The sequence below is a fragment of the Mauremys mutica genome, chromosome 1, assembly GCF_020497125.1.
Source record: "Mauremys mutica isolate MM-2020 ecotype Southern chromosome 1, ASM2049712v1, whole genome shotgun sequence".
In the NCBI taxonomy this organism is placed as follows: domain Eukaryota; kingdom Metazoa; phylum Chordata; order Testudines; family Geoemydidae; genus Mauremys; species Mauremys mutica.
This window is the reverse complement of record NC_059072.1, coordinates 206,303,493-206,322,784: the sequence shown is the minus strand read 5'-3', so window position 1 is coordinate 206,322,784 and position 19,292 is coordinate 206,303,493. Positions and strand designations below refer to the sequence as shown.

Below are 19,292 nucleotides of genomic sequence, written 5' to 3'. Positions count from 1 at the left end.
CTATTCTCTGTAATCACAGTAATATCTGACATCACGATGCAACTTGCAAACATATCACACAATACTGCCAAGGAAATTATTCTGCATATGACTGTTTAGGGAATAAGGAGCTGATAGCACTTGTGAATAAGATAGATAAGACTAGCGAGCACTATGTTGAGTAGTAGCGAACTGCCTCATCCAAGGTGGACACCCTTTTTGTGATGTGAATACCTCCTTGTTTGATGAAAGTGATTTGTATTAAGGAAAGATTTCTCTTTCTGCCTTTGAATATTTATTTCTTATGTTTGTACTATAGTGTGACATAAACACACAGGTGAAGTAAGTGTCTCCCATGAGCAGTGCCTATTCCAGCCTTCTCTGTGGATATCTTTTGTGAGTTTATATATTACAGGGATGAGAGCTTAGTTGGAATGGAAATTACTTTTGGGATCTGCACCATTGAGATCAGTGAGGGTAGGAGCAAACCACTAATCCCCATTGGCTCAGACTCAGGACTGAAGATAATAAAGATTTGGTCTTCTTCTTACCTGCATTCCTTCCTAGCCCCCTTTGGGAGACCAGGAACTCAAATGTCTTGCATTTCTGATATTTACGTACATGTCAGTTTCCCCCTTTCTTTCCTCAGTGTCTCTGAGATAGCCAGATTTGGCCTCCATGCAGGGCACTGACTTTATCAAGCAATTCCCATACTAACTCTTGAACTCTGGGGACCTTTTCCTCCAGCATTCCTAACTGTATCTCCACAATAAGAGATGTATTTTTGTAGCCACTATTGGTGCTGTTAAATTGATCTTATTTTGAGCCGAGTCTTTTCATTGTCCTCCCATGCAGTGCCACAAGATTTCAAAGGTCTACTCTGTCTGAACTTGGATTATGAGAGAACTTTCCCAGTCCAAACTCTCTGCTCCCACACCTGCATCTCTTTCCTTTTGGGAAGAGTCGGCATTTTTACTCTTTTTCTTAAGTGATCATTTTGCTCAATTCACTTCCAAGCCCTGCATATGAGTATTGCCAAAGCAGCCTGAAAATAATGCAGACCAAATAGTAGACACAAACATTCTTTATATGTGTTTTAATGGAGGGGGGGAGGGGGGTTAACTTGAAGTTAATCCAGTTATTCCTGGTTATCCTTGTGACGGGTTGCATCACAGGAACCCCCTTGGGAGCTGCCAACCGATGTGCCAAGACTACTTCTATCCTTGTTTTCCCTGCCAGCTCAGGACTCCAGCACCCAGTCTTGCTGAGCCAGACACTCTTGTCTACTTCAACAAAGACACAGAGTCTGAATTACCTGCCCCAAAGCTGCAGGTTTACCTGAAAACAGCTCACAGAAGTATGCTTGTCTTTAGCACCCCGATGCCCAACTCCCAATGGGGTCTAAACCCAAATAGATCTGTTTTACCCCTGTATAGAGCTTATACAGGGTAAACTCATAAATTGTTCACCCTCTATAACACTGATGGAGAGATATGCACAGCTGTTTGCTCCCCCAGGTATTAATACATACTCTGAGTTAACTAATAGGTAAAAAGTGATTTTATTGAATACAGAAAGTAGGATTTAAGTGGTTCCAGGAAGTAACAGACAGAACAAAGTAACTTACCAAGCAAAATAAAATAAAATGCGCAAATCTATGTCTAATCAAACTAGATACAGATAGGGAGTTCCAGAATGCTCCCTTTTACAGGCTAATCTCCTTTTAGCCTGGGTCCAGCAATCACACACACACACTGTAGTTACTGTCCTTTGTTCTAGTTTCCTTTAAGTATCCTGGGTGCGGGGGTGGAGAGGCTCCTTCTTTAGCCAGCTGAAGACAACATGGAGGGTTCTCCCAGGGATTTAAATAGACTCTCTCTTGTGGGTGGAGACCACCCTCCTCACCCTGTGTAGAATACAGTCACAAAATGGAGATTTGGAATCACATGGGCAAGTCACCTGCCCATGCTTGACTCAGGACTTGCAGGGAGCAGTCATTACCCACATGCTACCTTGAATGTCCTCAGGTAGACTTCTTATGTGGATTGGAGTCTTCCAAGCTCTTTTGTCTATTAAATGCTTCCTGATTGAGCACATTCCTCTCCCAAGGAGTGACCAAATGTTTTAACTAAGGCTACTTAGAAATCAAGCAATTATACAGCCAATGTTCATAACTTTGAGCACACAAATGGTGCCTACATACAACTAGGATGAACATAACCTTTACATAGATATGTTACATGGCATATGCAGCAAAACCCTATTCCAGTTATATCATACATACATTTATGAGCACCCCCACCCCATAAAGCCTTATGGAGTACACTGTCACAATCCTGTCTTGTGCATCCCTAAATATGAATGCATGTACAAGTCATAGAACCATTGACAGCTGATTAGGGACAATGCAAACCCTGTACTCATTGAGGTGAGAATGTTCCCCTTATAGCTCATTGTCATTTCCATGAGGTTGCCAGTCCCTGCAGTTTGAAGAACTATAATTCCAAAGTCACTCCTAACATCTGGATAGCCTGCATGGTAATACAGTGCAGCTGACTGGGGCCCCAGTTCGGTAAAGCACTTAGGGCCAGACATTTTAAAGGTATTTAGATGCCTAACTCAGGGGAGTTTAAAAATCTGGCCCTAAGTCACACGTTTACATGCTTTGGTGAATAGGACTGGACTTAAGCACAAGCTTAAAAATCTTAAGTGCTTTGCTGAATTGGGGCTTAGAACCACAGAGTCAGGCCAGGAAAATAATATATTCCATGCGCTGTTCAAATGATCCCGTCAGCTATAATAGTATCCATAACACATAACTAATGTAATAATAAGATACATCAATAAAAATAATAGTAACAAACAGATCAGATCCTGGAGTCCTCCCTCAGGCCATACACAAGCAGAACTTCTTTTACTTCCATGGGAGTTTTTGCTGAGGATGCACTAAAAATTGCAAAAATTGGCCCAATAGTGACAATACTTTGCACTTCTATAGCACCTTCCATTTGAGAATCCCGAAGCATTTGACAAACATTAATGAATTAAGCCTCATCCTGCCTCTGTTGCCACACGTGTGCCAATAGATAGTGTTAAACTCATTGCACAGACTGGGAAACTGAGGGGTTAAATGACATGTCCGAGGCTGCACACAGAGTCCTTGGGAGAGCTACAAATACAACCCAGCTCTCCTGCAGCTTCTGTGCTGCCGGAGGCCCAGAGTCGAAATGCTATCAATTACTATCAGTGCACCCAAAGAGTGACACAGGCTCAGTGAGTGACTGAGACTAGAGAGGACGGTGTCAGTACTATAAAATTTGAAATCTAGTCTCTGCAAAGATTCCTACATTGTACAAAAGAAATCTTAAGTGCCAAGTAAGTTTAAGAGAACATCGTGTGGAAGGATATGGGCATGCTGTTTCTTTAAATCTGCAGTGGGAAACCAGGCAGGATAGACTAGGGAAGGTTGTAGGCAGAAGCTCTTACCATGAAGCAGGAAAGAGAGAGTGGCTTTGGGGATAATACTGTTTTCTTTAATAAAGTTCTTTGTACGGTTTTCCAAGAACGCTGCTCCTCTGGTGGTTTTCCATTTTTATATGACATACTCCACCTTCCTTTAGATAAACAGCAATACCAATGTTAAACTGTAAACTCTTTGGGGCAGGGCCTGTACTTTACTATGTTTGTATAAAACTTAGCACAATGGGACCGTGACCTGGTTGGCCCCATGCTGGGGTGCCAAATAAGTAAAGAATAAAAGAAAGTTTTGGAATATATCAGCCTTCTGTTCAAATGCATGGTCAAAGAGAGGAAAAAACTGTAAATACTGAATCAGCAGGTGGAAAATTGGCTTCATAAGTCAGATGGTTCTGAATTATTCTCTGCAGTGATCAGTACGTATAGATAATGCTCTGCTTGGCTCTACCTGCCTAAGTAAAATGGCCTGAGAAGAAAGAGATGAGTAAAGGGTTTCACTCAAAGGAAATTAAAGAAAATACACCATGTAGTAATAAGATCTTGTAGTGTTACCCTTAGGGCTCTGCACCTCTTTACAGGCCTCTCATGCTTCTTTTAAGCTTGTTGGCCTGCAGGAAGTAAGTCTGTAAACCTGATTTCATTATCAGTACTGTATCTATCCAGTGATAACATCTGAAAGCTAACATCAACATCACATATAAAATTTGATTGAAAAGGTCAGGACCGAGTTTCTATTTACAGAGAAAACCCTTATGTGCTAATGTTGATTTCATCATATAAGATTGCACTTTTTTGTCCTCTATTATGTTTCAATTTGCAACTGGAGCTCAGAAATGTGTAAGTGCACCAAGTACCTCTCAGTGCATTTTGCCAACAAAATTGTTGAGGACTTTTCCCACACTACGCTGCCACGTTGTGGTCTAGAACCAGGTTGTGTCTGAGACGCGTAGGCTGCACTGGGGTGGGGGGGAAGGAGTGCAGAGATTACACTGTCCAAGAGGAAGTTTTGAAAGGGGCTGTGGCACAGGAGACACAATCACAGCCCTGGCTCCTCTAAAGCACAGAGATGGTGGATCTTTATTGATGGTGCAGCCTGTTCCCCCAGCATGCCTAGGCTGCTCGATGGGCTGCAGAAAAAGATGGGAGGGAGAAATTTATGACCTCCTATTCATCAATCCTCCCACAAGCCTTTGGGGTGGCTTCCCCACCCCCTGGCTACTAGAAGAGCAGTCATTGTGCCGAGGGCCAGCAATCTCTGTGTTGTATTATAATTATTTGTACGGGCTGTTGCCCATGAAGCTTCAGGATCATTACTGTGGTCATGTGTAGAGATGGTTCTATTGGTAATTATCCCGGGATGCCAGTACTCCTGTCTTGGCTTCTAGCCACATTGCAGACAACTTGCTTCATGCTCTGGGGTTTGGACATTTGAAAATGTCTCCAACAATGCAATGTTTTGCTTCTGGAGCTGCCCATACCCTTTTCCCCCTCAAGCCCTTCCTCCTCTCATTGCTGCTGCTCATGCAGGCACTGACCAGTGATCACTCCATTTTGTGTTATAATAAGAACATGAGAATGGCCCTACTGGGTCAGACCAAAGGTCCATCTAGCCCAGTATCCTGTCTTCTGACAGTGGCCAGTGCCAGGTGCCCCAGAGGGAATGAACAGAACAGGCAATCATCAAGTGATCCATCCCCTGTCGCTCATTCCCAGCTTCTGGCAAACAGAGGATAGGGACACCATCCCTGCCCATCCTGGGTAACAGCCATTGATAAACCTGTCCCCCATTAACTTATCTAGTTCTTTTTTTAACCCTGTTATGGTCTTGGCCTTCACAACATTCCCTGGCAAGGAGTTCCACAGTTTGACTGTGTGTTTTGTGAAGAAATACTTCCTTTTGTTTGTTTTAAACCTGCTGCCTATTATTTTCATTTGGTGACCCCTAGTTCTTGTGTTATGAGAAGTACTAAATAACACTTCCTCATCTACTTTCTCCACACCAGTCATGATTTTATAGACCTGAATCATATCTCCCCTTAGCTGTCTCTTTTCCAAGCTGAAAAGTCCCAGTCTTATTAATCTCTCCTCATACGGAAGCCTTTCCATACCCCTAATAATTTTTGTTGCCCTTTTCTGAACCTTTTCCAATTCCAATATATCTTTTTTGAGATGAGGCAACCACATCTGCACACAGTATTCAAGATGTGACCGTACCATGAATTTATATAGAGGCAACATGATATTTTCTGTCCTATTTTCTATCCCCTTCTTAATTATTCCCAGAATTCTGTTAGCTTTTTTGACTGCCGCTGCACACTGAGTGGATGTTTTCAGAGAACTATCCACAATGACTCCACGATCTCTTTCTTGAGTGGTAACAGCTAATTTAGACCCCATCATTTTATATGTATAGTTGGGATTATGTTTTCCAATGTGTATTACTTTGCATTTATCAACATTGAATTTCATCTGCCATTTTGTTGCCCACTCACCCAGTTTTGAGAGATCCTTTTGTAGCTCTTTGCTAGGATGACCAGACAGCAAATGTGAAAAATTGGGACGGGGGTGGGGGGTAATAGGAGCCTATATAAGAAAAAGACCCAAAGATCGGGACTGTCCCTATAAAATCAGGACATCTGGTCACCCTACTCTTCGCAGTCTGCCTGTGTCTTAACTATGTTTAGTAATTTTGTATCAACTGCAAATTTTGCCACCTTACTGTTTACCCCTTTTTTCAGATCATGTATGAATATGTTGAATAGGATTGGTCCCAAAACAGACTCCTGAGGGACACCACTATCTACCTCCTCTCCATTCTGAAAACTGTCCATTTGTACCCTCCCTTTGTTTCCTATCTTTTAACCAGTTACCAATCCATGACAGCACAGACTTCCTCATTCTCTGCCACTCTCCTAACACCCCTCCACTGAACACACAACACAATGCATACCAGGTTGAGCGCTCCAGCACTTTGCAATGAAAACCTGCATTGCATACAAACATGCTTGGCCATGCTTTACATAGACAAGTATAAATGCCACTAGTCATCTGGAAAGAAAGCAAATATTTGTAGGAACCTACTCCAGTCACATGAAAGTTAGTAAAAAAAACGTAAAAGGGGCACAAACAAGGTAGAATTGAATTGCAAGCTGGAATTGGCCAATATATTTGCAAATACCTTTTCCAAGCGATTCTCCCAGTTCTAGTTTTAGTTTTCTGCATTAACTATTGTGCTATTAAACAAACACTGAACCATGTAACACAACACAAGAGCTGAGCCTTCTTCCTGGTTAACAGTTATTTATATTCAACTTTGTTGAAAATTTTAGTTCCTCATTCCACATTTATCTGTGCTTATATTAAAGCCATTCGATATTCTGTAGACTGTACATTTTTTGGGCAGAGAATCTACTTTGCTGTGTATGTACAGTGCCAAGCACAATGGTGCCACAATCTTGGTTGCCCCATAGGCACACAGTAGGGTCTTCTGAATCAAGTCAGGAAACAAAAACATGCCAGGTAGCTGATATGCCTAATGAAACTAACCAACATAACTTGAATAGCACAATTTAAAGATCAGATACTCTCCGTGACCTGCATGCAGACAAGCTACCAACCAATAATTATGAGCAGAAATGATTCAATATATTATTTTGAATAACAAACCCTCCAGAAATCAGCAAATGATTGAAGATAATTCATAAACAGAACGAGGGCAAATTCATCGGCTCTAATAGTTTATACACATTTTTCATCCAGCTCCATCAGAAAATGGTAATTGAGCTTAGTTTGAAAGGTGCATACCTATGCTACTAGGAAGGTTTGGGTCATCTGTGCTCTGTAAGTAAAACAAAAAAATGAACAAAAACTTTGGCTGGGTCTGTCTGCACACAGATTTTGTCCAGGTGTCGTTGTTAGTGAAGGAGTTGATTTTTTTTTAACCGATGGAGTTGTACCATTACAATTCCTAGTGTGGACACAATTATATTGGCATAAAGGTGCCTTATACTAGTATCATTTATTTCCCTTCCTATACAGGGATGGGCTATACTGGTATAATAACATTCACATTGATATTACTGCATCAAACCAGAGGGGTTTCATGGCTTTAACCATACCAGCATAGTTAAAGCAGTACAACTTTTGTGTGAAGACAAAGCCTTTATGGGGGCTTTTAGCATTGCCGTGACAAAACGAAATCAAGAGATCTGAGAAATAGGTGAGTCTCATCAAAACAAACCACAATGAGTCATCTCCTGTTTCCTAGACGTCATAACTCCCTAGCTTTGCATGTAGCCACTAACTAAGACCCTGTTAAGCCATTGGGTACTGCCTCACTGTGGAAGTTCTGCTTGTCCACACAAAGAAAAAGCCGGTTGACCTGCAACTTTACAAATACATCTAAATACCTCCTTCACTATAAGATAGCATGAATTCATTTGGTACTTTTAGGGATCACATGGTGCATGCAGGAACTAAGTCTAAAAATATGTACTGGTGTTTTCTGCCTGCACATCCACAAAGTGGCTGTTTGGTTTGGTGTGATTAAAAATAGTGTGTGGGACACAGTCAAGTGTGCAGAACTGTGACACCTATTTGTGTTCCTAGTTGGCAGATAAGTCACTGCTTACAGAAACATTAAATACATCCCCAACCCCACCCCGAGATGACCTTTAATTTGGTTTATTTCCTCATTCTCCAAACCATATTTGCATAGTGTAACCTTAGAATTAACTGCTATTGATAATGCTGTTGTCCTTTTGATGAGTGGTAGCAATTCTGAGAGGAGGACCAATGTTGAAGTATGTTAACTTCTCATTGGAAATGTGAGATAGACTTAGGATGTTTCCTCCCCTAATGTGTTTATTTGTAGCATATGTATATCCCAGGCTAGGATCCCAGGGAGAGGAGAAATCCAGCCCTTGTGCATTTCAGAGTTTCAGTCCCATGGTCTCACTCCATTTTGGTTGGCTTCCCAAACTCTCCTGCCTTCCCAAAACTATTTCCTCCCCGTCGCTTAACCAAAGTCTCTGCTTCTCTGTGTCCCTCTCTCTTTGGGACAGAGTGAGGATGAGGCCTTCAATCAAGCACAATCCTTTTACAATTCAGAGCAAGGATAAAACATCCCTTTAACAGCTGCCAAACCAACCAGCTTCAAAGCCACGACAGGGCCAAAACCCCAATCAGGCCAAGCTATGCTCAGGGCAGTATTTGGGGCAGGGGCATTGGGAAAGGTGTCTAAGTCACTTTATTGCTTTCCTGATTTGGGGGTCAAAAGCCCCTGGAGTAACTGAGGGCTGGCTCTAAATTACACAAGCTAAAATGCTGCCCCTGGGACCACTCTGCTTGCTGGGAATAGGCAGATGGCATTGTTCTTCGGTCACTGACCTAGCCCACTCCAGGGTGCCCCGTATACTGCGGGGGTGGGAGGAGCAGCTGTCTGGAGCTGGCTGTGTCAGCTTTTCTGAATTGACATGACTAGTTCAGAGGGGTCCTAGGCAGTAGCCATTCTTTTGTCCAGCTACTCTGCAATACCAAGTAACCTCTCCGACAGGCTAGTGTATGTCTACCCTCCGACAGGTCATTGTTCAGAAGCTGGGAATGGGCGACAGGGGATGGATCACTTGATGATGACCTGTTCTGTTCATTCCCTCGGGGGCACCTGGCATTGGCCACTGTCGGAGGACAGGATACTGGGCTAGGTGGACCTTTGGCCTGACCCAGTCTGGCCATTCTTATAACCAATGTTCAGCAGAGCTGGTGTCTCTGCAAGTCCCCACTCAGACCAAGGGAGAGTACTTAACTCACATAAAACCTGTAACAGGCATCTGGGTGTGGTTGCTGTAGCCAGCCCTTCTGGGGTCCCTGGGGTATGTCGACACGGTGATAAAAGACCCATGGCACAGCCATGGCTGGTCTGGCCCAGGTGACTCCGGCTTGTGGGGCTTGGGCTGCAGGATTATAAAATGGCAGAGTAGAAGTTCAGGCTCAGGTAGAGGCCTGGGCTCTGAGACCCTGCATGGCGGGAGGGTCCCAGAGCTTGGACTCCAGCCTTAGCTCAAATGTTGACACTGCAATTTTTAGCCTTGCAGCCTACGTCAGCTGATATGGACTCTGAGACTCAGTGCTAAGGCGTTTTTATGGCAGTGTAAATGTATCTTGGGCAAAGCCCTCTTTCTTTAACTCTTTTTATGGAGACTTTCACATCAAGTAGTTATAGAACAATGACTCATTACATGTAATAACTTACCTTGTAATTTTGCCTCTGGGGATATATTGCAGGTTTCTCTACCTTGGTCTTCTGCTCCCTAATGTGAGCCAAGAAGAAGTAACTCACCAACAGCTAAAGGTTTTATTCTCTGAGGGCAGGGATAGTGAGTTGGAGTCTGAGCCAGTCCCCTGGTGGTCTCGTGCTACCCATCACTAATCACTGCTCTTGGAGCCTTCAGTCATTTCATTATTGTGCAGAGGGGAGAAGGCTCCCCGAAGAAAAATTAGCCAGTCACAAAGCAAAATCAGTGCTTCCAAAAGGTAGAACCAGAAATACGTCAATGTGTAAAAGATAAAACTCCCTGCCAAACTTTACGTTTGTCTGGATTAGAAAAAGAGAGCAAGGCTAGGTCAAAGTTAGTGAACATCAAAGCTTGTCCTTAGCCAACTCTGCCCTAACCTTGACCTCATTCCCGGTCTAGACAAGGTCTCTGACAGGATGTGGGTGGAGGACTAATCATTTGGCCTGCATGATATCTTCAGAGAAGCAGAATTGTAAGGCCCTGTCTCTAAAAGCTCAGTGCAGAATTTGCACACCTGGAGAATAATTAGCTCAACGGAGGTCTCAAACCAAAAAAATGTTACCAGAACAAGCAAGAACAAGACAAGTACAAACAATGGAAATGGAAATGTTTTGTTATATGTAGATATATTCACATATAAACACAAATACTGCTACATAACCAGTAAGATTGAGTAAAACACTGCACAAATACTTCAGGCTCATCCCTTCAGCCGCCTGTACGATGGGTCCAAAATACAGAGGTCAAATATGTGACATCCCAAAAGAAATTAAATTAGGGGGGTAGGAGAAAGTAGTCCCTGCCCTTACGTCAGGAAAACTGCTGCTGTAGCACTGCCATAAGAAATGCAATCAGACCATCCTTTAGAACCTGACCCAGTGTCCACTGAAGTCAGTTGAAAGTCATCCACTGATTTAAATAGATGCTGAATCGGGTCTTTAGTGAGGGCAGGCTCAAGGGAACTGGCATCAAATAAAGCAAGAAGTAGGGTGGAACTTGAATGCTTTATTCCACTCTAAGTAGAACCCCTAGGAACCTTATTGGAGAACTACTTTTGTGTAACAACCTTCTGAAAATCATATTAGAAAGTAGCAAATAATGCAAGATACAAAGACTAAAACTGAAACCAAAGAAGTGGCCAAGAAAGGTTCTAACATCATCTTTCTCTGGAGGAAACCACGCAGTAATTTAGACAGGAAAACAGTTGTGCTATGTATGTTTGCTTTTTATTTTGGCTCTGGCGGGCATCATTGTCATTGCTAATGCCACACTCCTTATTTATTGTAACCTCTTGCCAATTACAAACTCAGCAGGTGTTTGCCCTAAATATATCATCGTTTGTGCCTGAAACGTGCTGCCTCAGAAGTGAAAAATGCCCTTTCTGCAACATGATTTTGATCTGCTCACTGAGAGATTTCCTTCTTTGCTTATTTTTACTCCTTATAGCCCTTGCATCGACAGGGAAGGGGTCTAGGTGTGGCATTGCTATGACCGCACTTGTATAAAAAGGTAGAGTCCAGCTGAGGAAGAAAGAGATGACCACTGTGCTTTCAGAACCTGAATGAGTAACAACGACTGGGAATCAATAACTTCAGCCTAGAATAGACCACACTTCCCAATTACACCCAGAACTGAAAAAAAAAGAAATTTTGGCTTATGCAAGGTCTCAGTCCAGTTCCCTACAGACCATCTTCCACATCATAAAATCACCCTTGTCATTGGCACTGTTACTGGAAGTCACATGAGAAAACCTAAGACTACATGGGAATAGAGACTGAACTAAGCTCTTACCCACAGAGCTATTCCCTCCTTCTTGATTCAGGTACATTTGCAGGATAGCTGTGAGCTTGCACTGCCACCATCCATGCTGCGCTTGATTTCATGCTCCAGAGTCATCAAGCTGGCACTTTGCACAGACAATGTGAATATCTCTGGAAAATGATTTATACTGGAAGTCTGTCCTCCTCCAGACTTTTAAATGGGCCTCACTCCAGAGCTGTGTGCCTCCTGCCTTTCAGGTTTGCTGCTCCTCGAGGTGATGTGGGTCAGCCAAAAAGGGGAACAACAAACAATTATTTAAATTCCTCTGTCACAAGAGCATTTAATTGAAGTCCATTTTTTCTACACCCATTATTTCAGGCACACTCTTGGCAGCTTCCTGAAGGGTTGCAGCACTTTGTGACATGCTGAAGGGGCTATAGTATAACACACACACACACACACACACACACACGCTTTTGACTATAACAGACTTCAAGCTAGTGGTGACATGGTACAGCTTATGTGGCATACAACAGCCAAAAACATTGGTATGAGACAGGCTTTAACTTTAACAGAATACATGACACTTGCTACAAAATGCTGCATTCATTTCTGTTTCAGGGCCCTATACGGCTAACTTTTACACATACAAATAGTACCATTGACGGCAGCGAAGTAAGAGTTACTTGAGTGAGTCAAGGCTACATGGCTGAGTCTTTATTTGGCAGCTAACCTCTTGAGGATAATAAAAATGACTCAGCGGCAGCAGCAGGTTCAGTAGAGGACTTATATGATCTGTGATATATAACATTTTCATAAGTGGGAGCCACAATCGGCCGAACCTGTGGACGTGGCAGGTAAACAAACCATCCCGGCCCACCAGGGGCCTTACCCTGGCAGGCCGTGTGCCAAAGGTTGCCAATTCCTGCCTTAGTGTATTTAGCATGTATGTTTTAAATATATTTATATCAAGCAATATGACACTTTGACTAGAGGTACTGTATTTTTAGTATCAGTCAGGTGTAGGCACAGTCCTGAGACCTGAGTCAATATAAACTATATGAGAACTCTCAGTGTTTTCCTGTCATTAAATTCTTATCATGTTTTCAATGGGCCTGGAGCTGCTTCCTATGGTCTTTTTCCAGCTTTTGTGCCATGGAACCCAGGAAAGTCTTCCTACGGGACAAAGCTCTTAGTAAGTGTCATTTTCCATCAAAGGTAAAGTACTCAGTCTTGGTAATTGTAAATGTAACTGAAGAAGTAACCAGGTTAGAAATGGGAGTCTTAAGATCCAGTTTATTTACTGTTAAATAATGTAATACTTACATCAATCTGGTTAGCCAACATCCATATCCTGATTTCAGGAAATAAAGCTGGCAAAGACATAGAGTGATCATTTCTGGGCAAGGTTTCAAACTCATTTTTAACAGTCATTTGTCTTCTTTTGCTTAGCAGGAAAATAGGAACTGTGTGTCAGGTAATTAGAAATCACACAACATAGCATTAACGACTTTCTTCTTCAGCCATTGGGCAGCCTCTAGCTTTTGCCAAAAAAAAAAAAAGAAGACTCTCTGGGTTAAGAGAAATCACCAGCAAAGAAGCAGTTAGAGAAATGTAAACCGCAGTACTTCATATTTTTCAGAGTACTGTACAAACATAAGTGAATTAATTCTTGCAACTTCGCTGTTCCATTAAATTTAGCGACTCTGGAATCTGCTAAACAATACATCGGTGGCAGGGCAAGGATTAAATTATCATAGACACGGGTTTGGAGCTCTCTTCTGCTTCTGTTGAAGCAGTGGCATTTTTGCACCATTGACTTCAAGGGGAGCAGGAATACTTGAGGCATGTTAAGTTGTTTTATGTTTAGATGTCAAGGAGTAGTTCCACATGCATCTTTTTCACTGCTTTCTTTAGAGTGTCATTGCTATTTCTTTTAACCACAGCTGCCAGACATTTTTTTTAAATTAATGTCATGTTTAAATACATATAGCAAAGAAATGGCTCTCCAGTAAATATATCGCAGAAACGATATATGGAAGACTTTCTATGGAAGACTTCTTAGACTTTTTATTTTCACCCCTGATTCAGTGCTGGCTCATCTCTTTGAAGATGAGCTGAGCATGGGAGAGGTTAGGGGTGCATTAGGGACAAATAATTTCAGCACTGCCAGACATTTCAGACTGAAATAATTTCAGCACTTGTCTCCAAATCCAAGCCACCCTTCAGACATTACTCCCAACACTGGACCACTGCTACTGGTCTTTGTTGGTCAGAGTCAGAGGGAACTACAAAAGCATGGGTTGCCTTGATTGCTTCTTCTCTTTCTCTTTTACTTTCAGAGAGGCTTCTAACGCTCTGCATATCAAGCCCACCACACCTTCTCCCGAGCAGTGGTCCACCATGCCATTGCAAGTGGTTACACTGAAGCCCAACATGCATCTACTGACAGGCGCAACTTTGGTAGGGCCAGCTCAAAAAAGTTCCATGTGTGTTCTCCTTTGAAAAGGCTCAGTGGGGTGCCCCATTAATAAGCTTAGTGATGTAGGAAGCACTATCTCCTCTAGTAAGTGCTTGCAGGATCTGGCCCTAGAATAGAAAAGTTAGCATCCAAGTGGCATAACAGTTACAGAGGCTTTGTCGACAGATTGTAAATTTCACATATTCTGGGGCTGTGTACTGCTCAGGACATGGCACCCACCAGGGAACCTGGAGGCCTGTTGAGACTTGACAGATTTCCTGGGCTCCTTCCATTGCCCTGTTAAAGGCCAGGAATCCTGTCTACCTTCCTGTCTGATCCAATCGAGGCTTACCATAAAGGGTTCTAAGTATCCCCACACTCTTCAGTCTGCACAAACCATCACTGTCATTCCCTCCCCGTCTGTTTGTATGGCTGTCACCTAGGTGCAGTTACCCTGGCCAGTAATGAATGTGAGCTGATACTTCACCTGCTCCGGCAGGATGTGGAGTCAATGGCAGTTTTACCCACACTCTCCCCTCTTTTCCAGCTCCATAGGCTTAGTGCAGAGCATGCTTGCTAAGTTCAACTAGCCTATGGAGCAAAAGATCTACATTCATTTTTGAACCAAGTTTCCTACAGCTCATTACCAAGCTAGGATTTACCAAGCCTAAATCTGTGTGTCTGAGAATGGATAGGCTTTCTGGTTTTGTACTCAGTGATGGTTGGCTAAATCAGTTTTAGTATATGGTTGACACCACTGCCTTTAACCATTTAAGTGGAATGCACTTTAAATGCATTTAGCCTCTTACCGCTCTAAAATCTAGACACTGTGTATTGATGCAGCGTGGGTCTAACAGGCAAAAATTGGAACTGTAAATCACCACAAGAGCAGTGCCATTGGCAGTGGCAATGGAGGAAGCCAGAGACTAGCCAGACTCAGGTATTCTTACCACTGTCTTGTCTAACTCTACTCTGAGCATATTTAATGGACACAGTAAAAAAAACTTGGAAGCTCCTGGAGATTTGTCTGTGCTAGGCCTCTCAGAAGCATTACCGCAAGTGATAGCAAAAAAATTCCCACTGGTTTTGCCACCTTCATAGAGATACAGCCTAGATAATATTTGTCACTCCCTTTCCAGGGATCGTGTGCTCCCTCCAATGTTCCCTAATGACTGAGTGGCAAAAGAAGGATGGTAAGTTCTCTATTTCAGTGGCATCCCTCTTGTCATATAAGAATCCCAGATTACACTACAAGGGCCAGAGTATACACATCTTGACATATGAATGGTCCTTACAAATGAGATTAATCCCATTCACTTTCATGGAACTAGTCTAGTGAGTAAGGATTACTCAGGATCAGTCCCCTTCCATCACCCCCCTGTACTCATCTTGCTTCTTCTATTCAGCGTAACTACATGCTAGGGTACAAGTTCTAGTGATCTTAAAGCATACCTTACTCTCTGATCCACAAAGCAGAACTGCTGTTAAACCTGGAAGAGAATACATAGAATCATAGAAGATTAGAGTTGGACGAGACCTCAGGAGGTCATCTAGTCCAACCCCGTGCTCAAAGCAGGACCAACCCCAACTAAATCAAGCCGGGCCTTAAAAACCTCTAAGGATGGAGATTCCACCACCTCCCTAGGGTAACTCATTCCAGTGTTTCACCACTCTCCTAGTGAAATAGTTTTTCCTAATATCCAACATAGACCTCCCCCACTGCCACTTGAGACCATTGCTCCTTGTTCTGTCATTTGCCACCACAATACACATTACTTCCTCCTGTTAAAGGGAAAGATGCTGCACTTGTGACCAAACAAAGGGAAGCAGGGGGAACATGGAGCCAAAATTGGTGGTGCCAGATTCAAAAGATGGACAATTAATAATATTCAGATGCCTCAGTGGAGAAAGAAGAAAAATCTTGCTTTTTAGAGGGATTCTGAAAAATGACTTTGCACAAGCCATAGAATTCTGTTGGCAGATCCACAAAACTGCTGCTGTAGCTGATGGCATCTGGCCCTCCAGCTTTTACCTTACAGTCACAGCTTTAACCTTGCTGCCAAAGGCGAGGGGGGTTTTATGTCAGGCATGTTCTACTTTGCGAAACCAAAAGTCTGGTTAATTAAGCCCCAAATTCCAATTCAAACAAGCATTTCTATAGGGTTTGTTAAGTAGGCTCAATAGAAAATGTCTGTTTATTGTTTTGCTTTCAAGCAAACACTATTAAATACACAATTAAAATGTCAGCTATAAACATAAGATGGCCACTCATATATAAAGCACAGCAACAATTCCCTTAAGGCTGGCATTAGAAGAAATACAAGATTCTTCTAGCCACATGTATTAACAGAAAATTTCAAGCGACAGTGCTACCTTCATTCTTTGGAAATGCCAGGTGTCCAAAGTATATAATAAAAGGAAGCATTGTTTGCAGTCGGTATTTCAGATCAAAGCCCTCTGGGACATAAGAAATTAATCATTCTCAGGGTGAGGTTGGAGTTTAAGCATTGCTGAATGTAAGTCATGAGGAACCCATGCTGCCAATAACATCATAAGCTGCCTGCACATTCATAGACTGATACAAATGTAGGACTGGAAGGGAAATTGAGAAGTCATCAAGTGCAGCCCCCTGCACGGTGGCAGGACCATGTAAACCTAGGTATTTGTCCAACCTGTTCTTAAAAATCTCCAGTGATGGGGATTCCACAATCTCCCTTAGCAACCTATTCCAGAGCTTAAGTACCCTTGTCGTTAGATACTAAGCAAACCCTTCTATCCTAAGTCTCCCTTGCAGCAAATTAAGCCTATTACTTATTGTCCTACCTTCAGTGAACATAGAGAACAATTGGTCACCATCTTTTTATAGCAGCCTGTAACATATTTGAAAACTATTGTGATGGGGTGGGCAAACTTTTTGGCCCAAGGGTCACATCTGGGTGAGGAAATTGCATACAGGGCCATGAATGTAGGGCTGGGGCAGGGGGTTGGGGTGCGGGAGGGAGTGTGGGGTGTGGGAGGGGGTATGGTGTGCAGGAAAGGGCTTAGGGCAAGGGATTGGGGCACAGGAGGGGTGTGGAGTATCTGAGGGGGCTCAGGGCAAGGGAATGGGGTGTAGGAAGGGTGTGGGGTGCAGCAGGGGCTCAGGGCAGGGAGTTGGGGTGCGGGGTGCAGGAGGAGTTTGGGGTGCGGGATTCTGGATGGGGGGCAGAGGGCTCTGTGCACTGCCCTTGCCTGCGGTACACTGCCCTCCGTGCAATGCCTGCAGGGAAGGGCCATGCATGGAGCCCTCTGCCTCCCACCCCCAGGGGCAGCAGGGATGTGGTGCCGGCCGCTTCCGGGAGCTGCACAGGGCCAGGGTAGGCAGGGAGCTTGCCTCAGTCCCATAGCGCCATGGGGGTGGCAATCCAGCAAGCTGGATCCAAAGCAGTGACAGGCTGTAATTTGCCCACCCCTGTATTATGAGGTTCCCCCTCATTCTTCTTTTCCCAAGGCTTTTTTCAACCTTTCCTGATAGTTAAGGTTTTCTGAAGCTTTTATTATTTTTGTTGCTCTCCTCTGCGTTCTCTCCAATGTGTCACATCTTTCCTAAAGCGTAATGCCCAGAACTGGACACTGTACTCCTGCTGAGCCATCACCAATGCCCAAGTAGAGCAGGACAATTACCTCCCTTTTCTTACATACAACAGTACTGTTAATATACCCCAGAATATTACCTTTTTTCACTACTGCATCACATTGTTGACTCAAATTCAATTTATGATCCATATTCCCCAGATCTTTTTCAGCAGTACCACCTAATCAGTTATTCCCCATTTTGTAGTTTTGCATCTGATTTTTCCTTCCTAAAGTGAAGTATTTTGGACTGATCTTTATTTACTTTCATCTTGTTGAATTCAGACCGATTCTCTAATTTGTCACGGTTGTTTTGAATTCTAATTCTGTCCTCCAAAGTGTTTGCAATTCCTCTCAGTCTGCCAATTTTATAAGCATGCTCTCCACTTCATTATCTAAGTCATTCATGAAAATTTTGACCATTACCATACCCAGAACTGACCCCTGTGGGATCTCACTAGAGAAGCCCTCCCAGTTTGACAGCTAGCCATTGATATCTAATCTGGAAGTACGGTCTTTCAACAGTTGTGCACCAACCTTCTAGTAGTTTCATCTATACCACATTTTCCTAGTGAGAATATCACGTGAAACTGTGTCAAAAGCCTTACTAAAATTAAGATATACCATGCCTACTGCTTTCTCCCGTCTTCTAGGACAGGAGTTCTCAACCTTTTTCTTTCTGAGGCCTCCCGACAATGCTACAAAAACTCCAAGGCCCACCTGTGCCACAACGATTTTTCTGCCCATCCCATATATTAAAAGCTGTATTAAGTAGATTGTTATACAGTTAAACACACATACAAAATATATAAAAAGGATAATATAGGCACAAAAATAAACTGAATATTATTTTTTTATTTACTCAGTGTGAAACTTGTTGGTGCTGGTCAAGAATTCTGTCAAGATGTGGGGTGGGGGGGTATCTTTGACAAGCACCCGCGCATGTTATGGTCAATGTTCATCCTGGTTCCGTACTTTGTTTTCATTGATGTCGTGGCTGAAAATCCAGCTTCACATAAGTAGGTGATACTAAAGGGGATCAAAACTTTCAGCACTGCAGAAGAAGCAGTGATGTATTCATCGGAACACTCACACCAAAATGTCTCCAGTGGTATTTCTTTGAACATGGTTCTGAGGGACCTGTCTGACGAAATGTCAATGAGTTCTTCCAACAATTTTGATGGAACTCCAGAGGGAAGTTTAGCTTCAATGTTCTCACAAAAGAGGTTTGTAGTCTGCATGTATGTAGCAGCTTGTTCTGTTGTGAATTCGGGAAAATAAGTGTTACATTTGTTAAGCAGACCAGACAGATGCGCTGCTAGCTGAGGTTTAATTATGTCAAAGTCAATGGTTCGTTCCTGAATGTAAGAGCTCAAATATATCAGTAGTGTCCCCACAGACACACTCTTTCCAGAGCTGTAGTTTTCTTTTGACTGCTTCAATTCTTTCATACTGGGCAATAAAATTAGTGTTCCCACCTTGCATAGTTTTATTCAGCTTATTCATTTCACTGAATATGTCTGCGAGGTAGCCCAGTTTTGCCAGTCACACATCATCTTTCAGCACTTTGGCAAATTCAGTTTTCTTATCAGTTTAGGAATTACATAACTCTTCCTTGAGATTAAATATATGGGCAAGCATTCTGCCTCGAGATAGCCATCTCACCTCTGTGTGCCTCTGTATGCATGAGCAAGGAATTGTGCTTTGCA

General features: G+C 42.9%; 1 protein-coding gene across 1 annotated transcript in view; it reads right to left on the bottom strand.

The window, feature by feature from the left end:
- Positions 1-19,034, bottom strand: part of LOC123355224 (serine-rich adhesin for platelets-like) — a 54,742-nt gene extending 35,708 nt beyond the window's left edge. The window contains exons 1-3 of the mRNA XM_044997488.1: positions 18,559-19,034; positions 9,707-9,764; positions 7,261-7,294 (exon numbers count right to left, since the gene is read on the bottom strand). Coding sequence (XP_044853423.1) covers positions 7,261-7,294; positions 9,707-9,764; positions 18,559-19,034 — 568 coding nt within the window. The remainder of the gene's footprint in view (positions 1-7,260; positions 7,295-9,706; positions 9,765-18,558) is intronic.
- Between the last annotated feature and the right edge of the window lie 258 nt (positions 19,035-19,292).